Source organism: Phacochoerus africanus, chromosome 15, assembly GCF_016906955.1.
Source record: "Phacochoerus africanus isolate WHEZ1 chromosome 15, ROS_Pafr_v1, whole genome shotgun sequence".
Classification (NCBI taxonomy): Eukaryota; Metazoa; Chordata; class Mammalia; order Artiodactyla; family Suidae; genus Phacochoerus; species Phacochoerus africanus.
In genome coordinates this window covers 121516213-121531823 of record NC_062558.1, presented here as the reverse complement: position 1 = coordinate 121531823, position 15611 = coordinate 121516213, and the positions used below count along the sequence as shown (strand labels likewise).

The 15611-nt window shown below is 45.7% G+C and overlaps 1 protein-coding gene across 3 annotated transcripts in view; it reads right to left on the bottom strand.

The window, feature by feature from the left end:
* The window catches only part of RBM20 (RNA binding motif protein 20), a 206754-nt gene that overhangs the window by 73552 nt on the left and 117591 nt on the right, over positions 1-15611 (bottom strand). Inside the window, exon 1 of one of the 3 annotated variants that reach the window (XM_047760978.1) lies at positions 3745-3942. The exons of the other annotated variants lie outside the window; for them this stretch is intronic. Coding sequence (XP_047616934.1) covers positions 3745-3827 — 83 coding nt within the window. The 5' untranslated portion in view covers positions 3828-3942. Of the gene's footprint in view, positions 1-3744; positions 3943-15611 lie in introns of those variants that run through there. 3 annotated transcript variants of the gene reach the window in all.

The following is a 15611-nucleotide window of genomic DNA, read 5'->3' as shown; positions in this document are numbered from 1 at the left end:
GAGTTTCTAGACTTTACTGCTCCTCTAGTCCTGGGTAACTTCAGAGGCCCTTAATCTCCACTTAACAGATCTGTCTATAAAATGACAGGGTGAGGCCAGAGCAGTGATTTTCAAGTGTTGGAGGGCACCAGGAGAGCTTTTAAACACAGACGCTGGGCTCACCCCCAGTTTCTATCTTAGGGGGTCTGGGTTGGGGCCTGAGAATTTGCATTTCTAACAAGTCCAAACGATATGGTGGCGGCCCCTTTTGAGAATCGCTGAACTGGGTGATCATGAACCAAACTTTCAATTCTAAGAACCTATGGTGAATTATAAGGAATCTAGTGGCAGTTGTATGTTTTAGGAGCCACCTCTGTGTACCAGCTGTGCAGTAGCTCAGGAAGGGGCTTCCTTTTCCAAGGAATGGGTGGGGGGTTTCATGCACTGTAAACGTATGATTATCCTTATCCCTAACCTGCCTTTAAGTGGCTCAATCGACATGTTCAACATCTGGCCTTCTGGAATTGAAACACTCAAGGTTCACAAACCTTGGGGTAATTTAGTTGATGGACTGGCTCAGTGTCATGTTATCTCTGTTGAATAGGAAAACAGCATAACTCTTTTCACCCTGAATTCACTGATACAGAGAATGGAAGAGTCAGACTCTAAAATGTCAAAAGTTCTTTAGTCAAGCCACATCATCGTTATGGGAAAGTCAACCTTCCAAACGCAACCTAGGCTTTAAAAAAAAATTTTTTTAATAAAATCATCTATATCACTAGATTTCAAACTTGTTGGCATTGCAACTACTAGGGGCATTTTTAAAAATCCAGGTGCTTGGGTCCTCTTTCCAGAGATTCTTTTTCACCCTAGGCACTGGAATTTTTTTTTTTTTTTTTTGTCTTTTTGCCATTTCTTGGGCCCCTCCCGTGGCATATGGAGGTTCCCAGGCTAGGGGTCTAATCAAGAGCTGTAGCTGCCGGCCTACGCCAGGGCCACAGCAACGCAGGATCTGAGCCGCGTCTGCAACCTACACCACAGCTCACGGCAACGCCGGATCGTTAACCCACTGAGCAAGGGCAGGGACCGAACCCGCAACCTCATGGTTCCTAGTCGGATTCGTTAACCACTGCACCACCACGGGAACTCTGGCACTGAGCTCCCCAGGAGAAGTAATGTGAAACAAAGTTTGAGATTCACCAATTTCTAAAAAAAAATAGAGCCAGTCTGTTCTTCATTACTTTGATCCCCACACACTGTTTTTGTCACTACTAACAGCATGGCTATCTGTCTTAAATTGCACTTAAGAATAAAGACTGAACTTTTTATCAGTCTGCCAAAGGTCACAAACGCAGCGGGCAATCAATCAATATTTCTTAGCTCTACTGAAGCATCTTTCACACAGTTCAATAAATATTTTTTGCGGCAAGACCTGCCTCAGAGTATGTACAGTCTCTGCTCTAGAAAGCCAGGTGAGGTTGGCTGGGCAATGACTTGCCTCCTAAATTATAAGCACCTTGAAGACATCATCCACATCCTAAAATCTTTCAAATTCCTGAATGTCTGTCTGGCTCGGTGCCCTGCAAATTAGAGGCACTGAACAAATACCTATTCGACTCACTTGAGTTTATAACAGTCTCTAAGCCTATAGGAACAGAGACCTTCGTAGAATATGCTAAGTGATTCCTTGTGGAGTATGAGGTATATATTTCTGTGTGAGTACTGGGAATGTGTGCTGTTTAATCCTTTTAAATTCCTTGAGTAAATGAGAATCGTATGGCTGGAACTTTATAAATGTACTATATAATTATTTATTTGAGAAAGTGGATGGATGTTTCTGGTGCCATAAGAAATACACCTTTCCGAAGTTCCTACTGTGGCTCAGCAGTAAGGAACCCGACTAGTATCCATGAGGATTTAGGTTTGATCCCTGGGCTTGCTCAGTGGATTGAGGATCTGGTGTTGCCAGGAGCTGAGGTGTAGGTCGCAGAGGCAGCTTGGATCTGGCGTTGCTGTGGCTGTGGCTTTGGCGTAGGTCAACATCTGCAGCTCCGATGTGACTCCCATCCTGGGAACTTCCATGTGCCGCAGATTCAGCCCTAAAAAGAAAAAAAAAAAAAAAGAAGAAGAGGAAGAAAGAAAGAAATGCACCTTTCTGACAACAAAACACTTAAGGCAGAGAATATTCTATGTCGGTGGCTTCTGACTTTTGCCTCTATTTTACGAAGCTGTAGACTATAAAAATTACTACGGAGAGGAGATAAAAGACAAAAAGCAGCAACAGACAGGCCCGTCTCGGTTACATGTGCACGTGTCTGTGTAGATATTTTCGCAGATCACTACAAATCAAAACTTCGGTCAGAATCCAAGCAGATTGAGAACTGCCTTGGCTGAGGCAAGAAAGAATGGTTAAAACTCGATGGCTGGCTTTTCACCCAAAACTGCTCTCCAGCCCTTTCCCCTGCTCCCCATCCATTGCTAATTAGGGGCAGCCAAGGCTTGACATGTACACAGTTCTCTATGGTAAAATTGATTATTATATTACTATGGAAAATAAGGAAGTCATTTCGTTCAAAATATCAAATTCCACAAAATCATAAGTGGCAGCTGTTAGTGTATGCATGTGGGGGAGGGGTGAGTGTGTGAAAATATTAACCCTCTCCCCTTCAGCTTTCCCACATATTTGCAAAAAATGTGCAAAAAAGAAGCGGGGGAGGGGGGGAGATTCCAACACATATAAGGCAGAAACCAATAGCAAAGCTACACATGGATCTTTTTTTTTAAGGTTAAAAAAATTCGCATGATGTAAGATACGCCATATACGCCATTTTACAACTGTGTGGATTTACTCTGACACACTTGCAAGTCGGGAACCAGTAGTCCTCTCCCGAATGTGTCGAAGCCACTTTTAGTTGCATCAGATAAAGAAACGAGGTGAGTCATGTTCATTTGTGCTTGAGCCTGCTAACAGATCACATCCATGTCCAAATACGTCCCCTGAACCTCACAACAGACGTTTATATACTTGCTTGCTTGCATGGGGACTATTAAAAGGGTTTTGTTTTGAAATGTTATTTACTTAAAGATACCTAAGAGTTGCTGAAATGCGTATCACGGCTCCTTCAAAGATACTCAGAAGCAACTTTTCAAGCCTTCTTTTCTTGCAAAAAATTCTTTCTCCTGCACATGAATCCTAACGGCAACCCCTCAGGCTCATGAGCCTGACTCTGGACTCAACAGATATGAGACATTTCAAACGCCGGAACATTCATTTTCCATCATCGACAAATTCCAGCAATGAACACCAAACACCTTCACCTTAAGAGACCCCCATCATTCATGAGGTTTCAGGATTGCAAGAATGTTCCCTTCCATTCCCTGCGATCTGGGAATAATGCAGTCTGTTTTCCCGTAGCCACACGATTTATCTTTATAAAAGACTTCAGTAACCAGCGTAAAAAGAGCATCTAGACTTCCTTGACGTTGGGATCACTGACTTCAATGGGGTCATGAGGACCTGTTTTAGGTCACATGTTACCCTGCCATAGTGAATCATTTATTACAACTTTTTTAAATAGGAGGGGGTGGGGATACCGACAAATCGCATACTCATGCACAAATGCTTAGCGCCAAGAACATGGTCAGAAGTGCTGCCTGGACTAGAGAATTAAAAACAAAAACAAAAACAAAACAACAACAAAAAAATCCAAACCCTTGATTTCCCTCTTGGGCTGGGAAAGGTAGGATGACGTCATGCAACCTTACCTTTCTGAAAAAGACCAGGGCTCCTGGCATGGAGCGCTCACCTGAGGCCACCGAAGCCGGGAGTCATTTTGGGTGCTGCGCATGTGCCTCCCTAGAAAATTCCAATGACATTCTACCAGCTTTCTGCATGCCAATCATGACAAGCGTCCACGTAAACTCTCCCGAGTCTGGGAAGGGGCAGAGGAGGGGGAATGCGAGCCAGGGAGCCAGCGAAAGAGAAAGAACTGGTTCCAGGCACCGCACGCCCGGCTGGAAGGGGTCACATGCCACCAGCAGCCATTCCTGCTGCATTACACATGCTGAGTGTAAATGGCAAACAATATCAGTCGATGTTTATGCCACATGTTCTCAGCCTCTTCACATATCAACACCCAGGCCAGCTCTACGCAGACCGGCCTCCTGAGACCGCTTCTGAAGGAGGGAGTCTTGCACTGATCGTGAGGCCATTTTTAATAAAATTCCAAAGCCTCCAGTCCTGGTTTACTTCCCTATTTTTTGTGGTTGGTGGTGGTGATAGTGGTTTATGTGTTTATTTGCTTGTTTTTGACTCTGGGTTTTCACGGGTGACAGTCTGGTCTTGAAGGTCCCCAAAAGGACCCCAAAAGGATCCTTACCAATACAGCCACGTCAGATAGCAGAGTCACACTGATTCCCAACCCACAAACCTCCAGAACGGCTGGCCCCTCTTTTATTTTAATTTTTGTGGAGCAGGAGGAGACAGAGTGAGGTGCCTCGCCTTCTCACCACTCAAATAGAAACCGCAACATTTTTCAGCAGGAAAAACGCACTGCCTTCTGCTCTAAGCAGGGGCCCTTAACCAGGGTGATTTTCCCCAGGGTATGCTGCAGACATTTGGTTTCAGAATTGGGGGCGCTACTGGCGTCTACTGGGCAGAGGTCAGTAATACTGCTGAAATCATGCAACACTCAAGACAGATCCACAAACAAGGATTACCAGCCCAACGTGTAAATAGTGCTGCCGTTGAGAAAATTCTCTACACCTAAGTTTTTCTAAAATTCTTGCAAAAATTGTGACACCAAAAAAGGGGGTGGGGTGGGGAGGAAAGCAAGAAACGAGAGGGAGTGGAAGGAAGGAAAGAAAAAGAAGGGAAGAAAGAAACAAAGAAAGAAAAGCCAAGAAGCCCCTCTCTGTGAGGCCATGGTCCTGTGATGGGCTAAGCCTGATTAAAGGCTTAATTACTTAGAAACTTGCTCACCTTTCTCTCCAAGAGCCACTGTTTCCCTGCCACTCTCTTCCTCTTCTCTTTCCAAACCTCACACTGTAATACTTAAATCAACTAAACCGTCGCGTGATTTTCTAAGTCCAAAGCTGCTGTCTGGAGGTACCTCCTTGCCAGGTTACATAAAGCAGCCGTACCCCAGTGCATCCTGTCTGGATTGTCTGATATTCATCTGTGATGCCAAGTATCCAATATAATCCCCTCTCAAAACTGTTCAGGAGGGTATGCTTTTTACAGTGTGAAACCTCCTCAAGAGAGCTTAGCAAGGACCAGGGATTAAAATTCATGGCATTTTCCTATTTTACTGAGACTCCTGGAGGGAGGGGAGTGGGGATGGTTGAGGTAATGCGCATTAGGGAGGCTCCTCTCCTGCTAGGGCTCAGAGTGTAAGGTTCCTGCAGCACTGAAAAGTCGAAGGGAAGGCCACTCATGTCTGTTTGAACAGTCCATTTCCAGCTGCCCACCAGAGGCCTGTCCACTGCCCACTTGCCCACTGAGGTCCGGGAGAGCCCAAGGGCTCTTTCTTCCTAATTTAGTCATGGCCCACAGGCTGCCCTGGCTCGCCTGGCTCTCTGCCGCTCACTCAGTCACAGACACCTAAAGGCGCCAGTCCCAGATCGTGACCTACGGGACCAGCCAACCTGGTGGCGGCCACCACCCTGGTAGCCCCGCATTTCTGCTCAGGCCTGGGGCCCCTCCCATGATCTGCTAGGTTTCCCCAAGGTGCAAGGCTCAGCTCCAACTGCCATTGAACTTTTTTTTTTTATCTTTTTAGGATTGCACCTGCGGCATATGGAAGTTCACGGGCTAGGGGTCAAATGGGAGCTGTAGCTGCCAGCCTACACCCCAGCCACAGCAATCCCAGTTCTGAGCCACATCTGCAACCTACACCACGGCAACGCCAGATCCTTAACCTACTGAGTGAGGCCAGGGCTTGAACCCAGATCCTCATGGATACTAGTCTCTGAGCCACGACGGGAACGCTGCCATTGAACATTTTGCACTTCCTCTGTCTCTGTCCCAGCGCATTATACTTGAGACTTTCTTAGGATAAGAGTTTAAAAGCACTCTACCACACACATCAAAGAAGAAGCAGAAGCAGGCAATGTTTAAAAACATAGGCCCTGGAGCCAAGACAGCTCAGGCAGCCATGGGAAATGGGGTAAGGACAGTGCCTACCTCCAGGGTTATGGTAGAAGGTGTGTGTCCGGCAGCCCAGTGCCTGCTGCAGTCAGTGCTGGCTGAGGATCTGCTATCCTGAGCTTCAGAGCATGAAACACCAATGGTGAACTTACTAAAGAAAAAGAGTGCCCAATACATGGCCTGGAATGCGATGCCCGGAAGAAGGAAAGTCAGTCCTTAGAAGGAACCCTTCCAATTGTATGGTCCTAGCTCTTATCCAGAGACTAGGACACACACCTTGGCCCCACGTGGAAATGAAAAGGCACAAACTGGCCATCACAAACTGAAATGTAGTAAGCACACATTGAGCACCTACTGTATACCAGCATGGTGCCAGGCAAGGAGGGAGGGAGGAATAAGAGGTGATATTGAGGGTGGATGTGTAAGGCATGCTACCCACACATTCTCTTGATCTTCAAAGTCTGTAAAAATTAAGACAATATTCCCACTTTACAGATGAGAACACTGAGACTCCAAATGACTGGGTAACTCACCCAAAGTCAGTATACAGTCATTTGAAAAGGGCCTGCTTGATTTCAAAGGCCTTGTCCCTCCACTAAAATACCTCCCAGTGTACAAGGGGAGTTGTAAGTGTGAATAACAGAGCAAAATGATATGAATGATGCAGGTGCGGTATGTTCTAGGTGTCATAAGAGAACTGGCTCATAATTTGTAGGGCCCTGTGCAAAATGACAGTGCAGGGTTACTGTTCAATAATTATTAAGAATTTCAAGATGATGGGAGTTCCTGTCCTGTCTCAGTGGTTAATGAACCTGACTAGCATCCATGAAGACGTGGGCTGGATCCCTGGCCTTGCTCAGCGGGTTAAGGATCTGGTGTTGCCATGAGCTGTGGTGTAGGTCACAGATGTGGCTTAGATCCTGTGTTGCTGTGGCTCTGGTGTAGGCCTGCAGCTACAGCTTTGATTCAACCCCTAGCCTGGGAACCTCCATATGCTGCAGGTGGGGCCCCAAAAAGACTAAAAAAAAAAAGAATTTCAAGATGGCAACAGAAAAGCATCAAGCTTTCTAAACAAAGGGCTGTGTATGAACACACAGCCACCAAGTCTGTCCAGAAAGGGAGCGACAACCTCAGAGAGGGAGAGGGAAAGGGTAGGAGGCTCATTATCCACCTGTCTCTATGGCAGCAATTCCCAGAGCATCACAGCCCAAGGCCATTTGCTGGACATCCAAGCCTGTCCCCATTTCCTTCAGCTCATCCTTTCTCCTGCTACAGAGCTAGCATTCACTAGGGGATGGGAGGGATCCAGAGGTAGAACTTGGGCTGGGAGAAGCAGGAGGCAAGTCTGGCCCAGATGAATGCTGCGATCTGTTATGAGACTGTGAATTCTTTGAGGTGACATGATGGAAGGGGACCATTCAGCCTTCACTCCTGGGGACACATCCCGAATGAAACAGGTGGTGTAGTGACCCTCAGAGGAATGTGGGGGGGGGGGGGTTACACACAATAACATAACCAGAGATACATCTGGCAAGGGTATACAGCCCATGTGTGTAAGGGATGAAGGCAGTGGAAGACTGAGAACCAGTGAATATGAGGGACGCCCATCTGGAGGTGGGAGACATGGGGTCTGCACCTGGCTTCATCACTGACTCAGTGTGTGGCCTCAGCCTGTTACCAAGTCCTTGTGGCTCAAAACACCCAAGTGCCAAGCACACAGGAACTTAAGGTCATACCACGTGGCCATTAAAAGTGAAGTCTACGATCCACTTACTACTTAATGTTAAAAACCAGTGCTGTTGGGCAAGTTGGACATCCCCATGTAAGTCAACGAATACACACACGCCATGGAATACTACTCAGCCATAAAAAGAATGGAATAATGCCATTTGCAACAACATGGATGGACCCAGAGATTATCGTACAAGTGAAGTAAGCCAGACGAAGACAAATATTAAATGATATCACTTATATGTGGAACCTAAAAAAGTTACACAAATGAACTTATTTACAAAAGAGAAACAGACTCAAAGACATAGAAAAAAAACCTTAACGATAGTCAAAGGGGAAAGGAGGGGTAGGGATACATTAGGAGTTTGGGATTAGCAGATACAAAGTACTATACATAAAAATAGATAAATAACACATGGAACTATATTAAATATCTTTTAATAACCTATAATGGAAAATAATATGAAAAAGAATATATACATTTTTCAGTGAAGGGTTACAGAGGTTTCCACGGCCTAAGAGATCCCAATGCATGTGTGGCATGTGAGAAAACCGCTGTGAACGTTTCTGGAGCCTTTCTTTTTCACTCCTCTCTTTTCTTTTTTCTTTTTTCAGGGCCTCACCTGCGGCATATGGGGGCTCCCAGGCTAGGTGTCGAATTGGAGCCGGAGCTGCAGCTGCCGGCCTACACCACAGCCACAGCAATACTGGATTGGAGCTGCACCTGTGACCCACACCACAACTCTTGGCAATGACAGATCCTTAACCCACTGAGCGAGCTCAGGGATTGAACCCGCATCCTCATGGATACTACTGGGGTTTGTAACCCACTGAGCCACAATGGGAACTCCTCCTCTCCTCTTTTCTTAATCCTTTCAACAGAAGTGGCAATTCATGGTGAAACTATTCATAACCAGGGCTGGCTCTGCCATCTTTAGCAATGGCAGGGGTGGAGGGGGAGCTAAACCAGAAAAGATGGGACCTCAGGCCCCTGGGATGAATGGAAGACAGCAAGAAGAATGTAGAGGGACCCCCCCCCACCTCCCGCCACCCCAAAAGAGCAACTGTAGAGGTTCCAGCCTCTTGTTACAAAAAGACGCAAGGAAAGAACAAAGACAGGATTCGTTCCCAGAATGAACAAGCAAAGCCTCTGTATCGGCCACATCCTGCACCGACAAAGGCTGGCCCCAGCCTGTGAGCAGAGGAAACCAGTCAAGAGTTGTGACTCAGACAGTGTGGGAATGAGCCCTTCCCAGGAAAGGTTCTTTGTTGGGCAAGGGTTTTTAATTCCCATCTGGTCAACTGTTGTTCCTCTGTAGGCTCTCCAGGGGCTCACAAAACAGAGGCAGGAAGCAATTTTAAGTTTTCCAGATTTGCTCTTTGAAGACTGAACACAGCTTGCAGACTCAGATCCCAGGCTCAGTTCTCAGGGGCACCGTGTCCTCAGGACCTTTGCACAATCTGTCCCCTCCCTGGAAGCCCATCCTCTAGGTCTGCACTAAGAGGGTTGCTATTAGCGTACAAAGCTATTTAAGTTGTTAATATTAAATGCAATTGAAAACTCAGTTCTTCTGTTGTATGAGCCATGTTTCAAGTGTTCAATATCCACATGGGACCAGCAGCTACCACACTGGGTAGTATGTAGCATCTCCAGCATTCAGAAAGTTCTAGAGGTCAGCACTGCTTTAGATCTTCATGTGAGGTCCCTTCTCAGACTCAGGTTCCTATGCTGCTGTCACTTTCCCAAAGAGGCCACCTCAGACCCAGGAACCTAAAGGACATACGGTCACTCTCTGTGCTCTTATCCTGTCTTTGTCACTATCTGAAATTATCTTGTTTATTTTGTGCTTTATTGCCTGTCTCTCCCCTGGGATAAAAGCTCCATGAGAACAGGGAGCTTATCTGCGTCTTCTATTGCTGCTGCCCAAGGCCTTGACCCGGGATGGGCAAAAGCTCAGTAAGCGTTACTGAATGACTCACAGGAGGGTCTATCCCAACACTCTGGGTCCAGAGGACACCAACCACCCAACTGGCCACAGCTTGTCTTCGCATGAGCCAAGATAACACCTAAGCATGGGCTCATCAAGAGCACCTGGGGAGGCGTTCCCATTACAGCTGAAAGGGTTAAGAGCCTGACATAGTGTGTGTGAGGAAAATGTTCCTATTGTGGCTCAGCAGGTTAAGAACCTGAAAAGGTGTCCATGAGAATGTGGGTTCGATCCCTGGCCTCACTCAGTGGGTTAAGGATCCGGTGTTGCTGCAAGCTGCAGCACTAGGTCACAGATGTGGCTCAGAGCCGGTGTTGCTGTGGCTGTGACGTAGGCCTCAGTTGCAACTCCTATTCAATAGCTAGTCCAGGGACTTCCATATGCCTCAGGTGCAGCCCTAAAAAGAAAAAAAAAAAAGAGCACCTGGGTATAGTGAGTGTTGTAGGAACATCCAGCCAAAACCCAACCTTGTTCTGATTCTCCTTCAAAAACACTGGTTAACTTTTATCACCTCTATTGTTCAGTCAACACACTTGCCCAGCCCTTGCGCTGTCTTCCTTCTCAGCTTTTGCAAAAGATCAAAATAACCTCTACCTCAGTATTAGACACTCAACCCACGACCACTTTTGCTCTACATGTATATACAAAAGCAAGCAATAGGGCAGGACTTATCCTGAGTTTAAGGAGTTGGTATCTTAATACTCGGCATACCCTGTGAGTGCTTTCTGATGCCTCCTCTGGGAGAAGAGAAGGAGGAGAGGAAGAGGAGAGAGGTAGGTAGAGGAACCAGTCTACTACAGTCGTGTTTCACTATTTATTTCAACTAAAATTTGAATGGCAGGAGTATTACATTCAGTAAAACATGATTCCCACAGCCAAACGCCATAGGAATATAAAGATGCAAAAGCTGGAAATCACACCACCTGCCACATACTACTAAACTTTCTTAACAAGCTGAGTACAAAAGTCGCCCCTGTTTGGAACCAAAAATTGCAGCAAGACAATCAGAAGAGCAGGACATGGAAAAAGTGCAATGAGGAGTTCCTGTCATGGTGCAGTGGTTAACGAATCTGACTAGGAACCATGAGGTTGTGGGTTCGATCCCTGGCCTTGCTCAGTGGCTTAAGGATCCGGCGTTGCCATGAGCTGTGGTGTAGGTCTCAGACGCGGCTCAGATCCCGGGTTGCTGTGGCTCTGGCGTAGGCTGGCGGCTACAGCTCCAATTCGACCCCTAGCCTGGGAACCTCCATATGCTGCGGGAGTAGCCCAAGAAATAGCAAAAAAAAGACCAAAAAAAAAAAGTGCAATGAAAGAAGAGTAAGGAGTTCCCATCTCGGCTCAGTGGTAATGAACCTGACTAGTAACCATGAGGATGTGTGCGGGTTTGATCCCTGGCCTCACTCAGTGGGTTAAGGATCTGGTGTTGCCGTGTCTGTGGTGTAGGTCAGCAGCTTCAGTTCCAATTAGACTCCTAGGCTGGAAACTTCTATATGCCATGGTGTGGCCCTAAAAAGCAAAAAAGGAAGGAAGGAAGACAAGCATGAGGCAAAAAGAAAACAGAAATAAAAGTAGGTAGAATCTGTGCTCAGAATTGAACTAGGAGGAACTTCCATAGTCAAGGAAGTTGGACAGCTGTATGCTAAGAGCCTGACTGCAGAGAGAGAGGGCAGCAGGGAGAAATTTCCGCACTGTACCCCCCAAATTCTTGCTGAGTAAACAAATCCGATTTTAAGCTGGTTTCCCCTTAAAGGCACACATGACAGTTGCCTTCTCTTAGCGGCAATAATAAGTGCCCTAATCTGATTTATGCAGAACAACACAGAACAGTGAGTTTTGAACAAACTGGCAAAGAGGACACATCTTTCACTCCAGCCGGGTTTTATTAATCAAATTCCCATATCTATTTGAAGATGATTTCCAGGAAATGGAGTCTATTCTGAGGCATAAATCATGAACTAATTTTTGTTCCTTTGGCTAAGATTGCATGAAGAAGCCTGATGACAGGCAGCAACACTGGTTCCCAGCTTCAGGCTTCTCCACCCTGTCTTATGCCGAGTCTCTAAAGGCAGAAGCACAGCCACCTTTATGCTCGACCGAAGCATGGCCTCCCTCCAGGTGGGAAGGTCGCACTCATGGGTATGAGCCCAGATTTGGGAGGGATGCTCACTAAAGTGTGGGAAGGAAAGAGCACCAGCCAGCCAGAGCAGCCAGATCAAGCTTCACGAGCAATGGGCTGACAAACATCACACAGATCGCTCTCACAACCAGCCTGAGGCCCTCCCCCCAGCCCAAGTCTCCGTCTCTCTTTCGAAGTGACCATCCTTGAACTCTCTGCAAGACTGTGAGCATTCTGGGGGCCAGGACATCACAGTACGCAGTATGATGCTTTCCGGACAGCAGAGGTCCATTAAATGTTTTCTGAATCAACAAAAGATTTATGGGCTTTTCCTCATGCAGATAGTCATTTCAGAGGCTTCCATCCAAATCTGGGAGGGGAGGACCGAGAGGTCAAAAATTCATTCTTCATATTTGGGATTTAAAGTTTCGAAAGCTTGATCCAAGACCAACTGGTCAGAGCGTGATGTGGAGAGCGGGCCAAAGACTGGACTCACAAACGCAGCCCAAGCATATCCACTTATCCACGGCCAGCATCAGGAATCCACCTTCACTGTCACAGACACACGTTGCAGTGCTAAGGCACCAGGGCTTGAAAGAGGAGGCTGCTGACTAATGCTGTCTCTACCCTCTGAATCGAAGCCAGCTGTCCTCACAGCTGCCCCAAACTTGAAGAGGCTGGACCTTGGCCACTACAGGGCAGCTCAGGACCAGGCAAGGTGGCAGGGAAACCAGATAAGAGTGGTTTTCCTATGTTAGAGGGAGGGATGGACGGAGAGGTTGGGATTGGCATGTGCACGCTACTATATACAAAACTGATCAGTAATAAGGACCTATTATTAGCTCGGGATCATCTATCCAAAACTCTGTGATAGCCTATATGGGAAAAGAATCTGAAAAATAATGGATATATATGTATATGTTTGGCTGATTCGATCTGCTGTACACCCGAAACTAACACAACATTGTAAGTCATCCAATAAAATTTATTTAAAAAAAAAGAGTGGTCTTCCTTTATATGTGTATGTAACTGAATCTCACGCAGCAGAAATTAACACAACATTTTAAATCAACTAAATTTCAATTTAAAAAAATTTTAAAGAGTTGTTTTGTTTTGGTCATTGTTTTTTCAAGGCAAGGATGCAACTTTTTGGTCAACCAGTTGAAGTCACCCCTTGAGGAAAGAACAAGCAGTAACAAGCAAGGTAGGCTCTTCAATTTCATAATGTCACTGGGACAATCCACCAAAGTCTCACGTTTTTCCCAAAAAGTCTACACCAGATCAATCTTCCAGAGGATGACTGCTAATCTCTTAACACAAATAAAAGCATGAGGGTGACATGCACCTTGATCTTTGCGCACTATAAATTTCCTAAAGGGCAAACATAGATGTTAAACACAAATGCACAATTTTACACAATAAAAATGTAACAGCTATTTCTCATAAGGGCAGGTTAGGTAGTGAGGTGTTCAGATAAACCCCCTGGCTGAAAAACTCTGGATAAGTCACCTTTAAGCGCTCAGGTATTGAAAAGACAGTGCAGCCCTGCCAAGTCAGTTTGGGGGGAAAGCTTGAGCCCAAAGATACTAGAGAATTATTTGAGTATCCAAGTTGCTTTCACCTTGAAGACACTGGCAGGGTAAGGGTGACAAACATCCAGGCAAAGAGCACCTTTCCTACATGCAGCAGGGTCCCAAGCAACACTCAGAATTAGGATGAACCAGAACTAATCTATCAGTTTCTATTCCTCCCCAAACCCACAGGCCAAGAGAAGGTTGCTCTGTACTTAAGCAGAGCAGGAGAAGGAAAGGGAACAGGGATAAAATAATCTTGAGAAGATGGGCCCATAGACCTGCCCTAATGCATTTTTCACTCCAAGAATGTACAGCGTGGAGAAGCAATGAATTTCGTTTGAAATAGTCCCCAACTTGCACTGCCCCCAAAAGGCAGCCAGAAGGAGGAAAGCATAATTATTCCAAGCCTCAGGGAATCTCCACAAATAATTCTTTTTGTTTGTTTGTTTTATGGCCAGAACCTGAGGCATATGGAGGTTCCCAGGCTAGGGGTCAAATCGGAGCTACAGCTGCCAGCTCTATGCCACAGCCATAGCAATGTGGGATCCAAGCCATGTCTATGACCTACACCACAGCTCATGGCAATGCCGGATCTTTTAACCCACTGAGCAAGGCCAGGGATGGAATCCACATCCTCATGGATTCCAGTTGGATTTGTTTCTGCTGTGCCACGAAGGGAACTCCCCACAAATGATTTTTTTAAGGGCAATAACCAGCAAAACAGTTAAAGGCAATTGGATGCACAGGGAAATAAAGCAGCCTGAGTGAGAACCAGTATAAGCACCTGAGAGCAGAAACAGACCTGGACAGGCTTCACATATAGACTTAGTGAGCTTACATATGCTTACATTTAAAAAAAGGAAAGAAGTTCACAAATATCTGGAGGGAAGAAAAACTGTAAAAGATGACTTAGTAGATCTGGAGGAAGATCAAAAGAAAACTTCTGGAGAAGAAAAATTCAGTAACAAATTAAAATATCAACAGAAGTGTTCGTCAGCAGATTAAAAACAATAGAAAAGAGTTCCCATTGTGGCTCAGCAGAAATGAATCTGACTAGTATCCAGGAGGTCACAGATTCGATCCCTGGCCTTGCTCAGTGGGTTAAGGATCCGGCGTTGCCGTGAACTGTGGTGTAGGTGGCAGATGCAGCTTGGATCTGGTGTTGCTGTGGCTGTGGTGCAGGCAGGAAGCTATAGCTCTGATTCGAGCCCTAGCCTGGGAACTTCCACAGGCTGCTGGTAAGGCCCAAAAAGGCAAAAAAAAAGTTATAAACAAGAGGTTGGATCTGAGGAAAATATCCAGAAGATAGCAGAGGAAAGCAGAAATGTAGAAGACAGAGAAGAATGGATTTACAACAGGGAGGCGACACTGAAAAGGTCCAACGTAAATTTCACTGGCGTCCCAGAAAAGCAGAGTGAGGATGGGGCTGAGATAAAATTGAGGATTTAACAGCTGAGGATTTTCCAGAACCACTGAAAGACACCAGAGAATCTCAAACAGAATAAATACAAAGAAATATACACCTAGACACATCATAGTGATCAGCAGTCATTATTAACAAAACCAAGATTAAATTCTTAAAAAAAAAAACAAAATAAAACAAATATATATATACATAACCTTTAAAAATGACAGAGTGAGAGATGATGTCTCAATATCAAAAATGGAAGCCAGAAGACAAGGTGAATTATACCTTTAATACGCTGAAAGAAAGTCATGAGTAATCTGTAGTTGTATGCACTCCTGTGCAAAGATGAACAATGGCCCCCAAAGATATCCAGGTCACAGTCCCTGGAACCTGGAATGTTACCTTATATGGCAAAAAAAGACTTTGCAGCTATGCCTAAATTAAGGCCCTCCAGTTGGGTGGACTATCCTGGATTATCTGGGTAGGCCCTCAATGCAATCACAAGTATTACAAGAGAGAGGCAGAGGGCAATTTGACACAGAGGAGAAGCTGATGTGAGAGAAGGGGGAGATTTGAAGATGTTATAACACTGGCTTTGAAGGTGCAGGAAGGAGTTATGAGGCAAAGTATATAAGGAATGCAGCTCTAGAAGCTGGAAAAAGCTAGG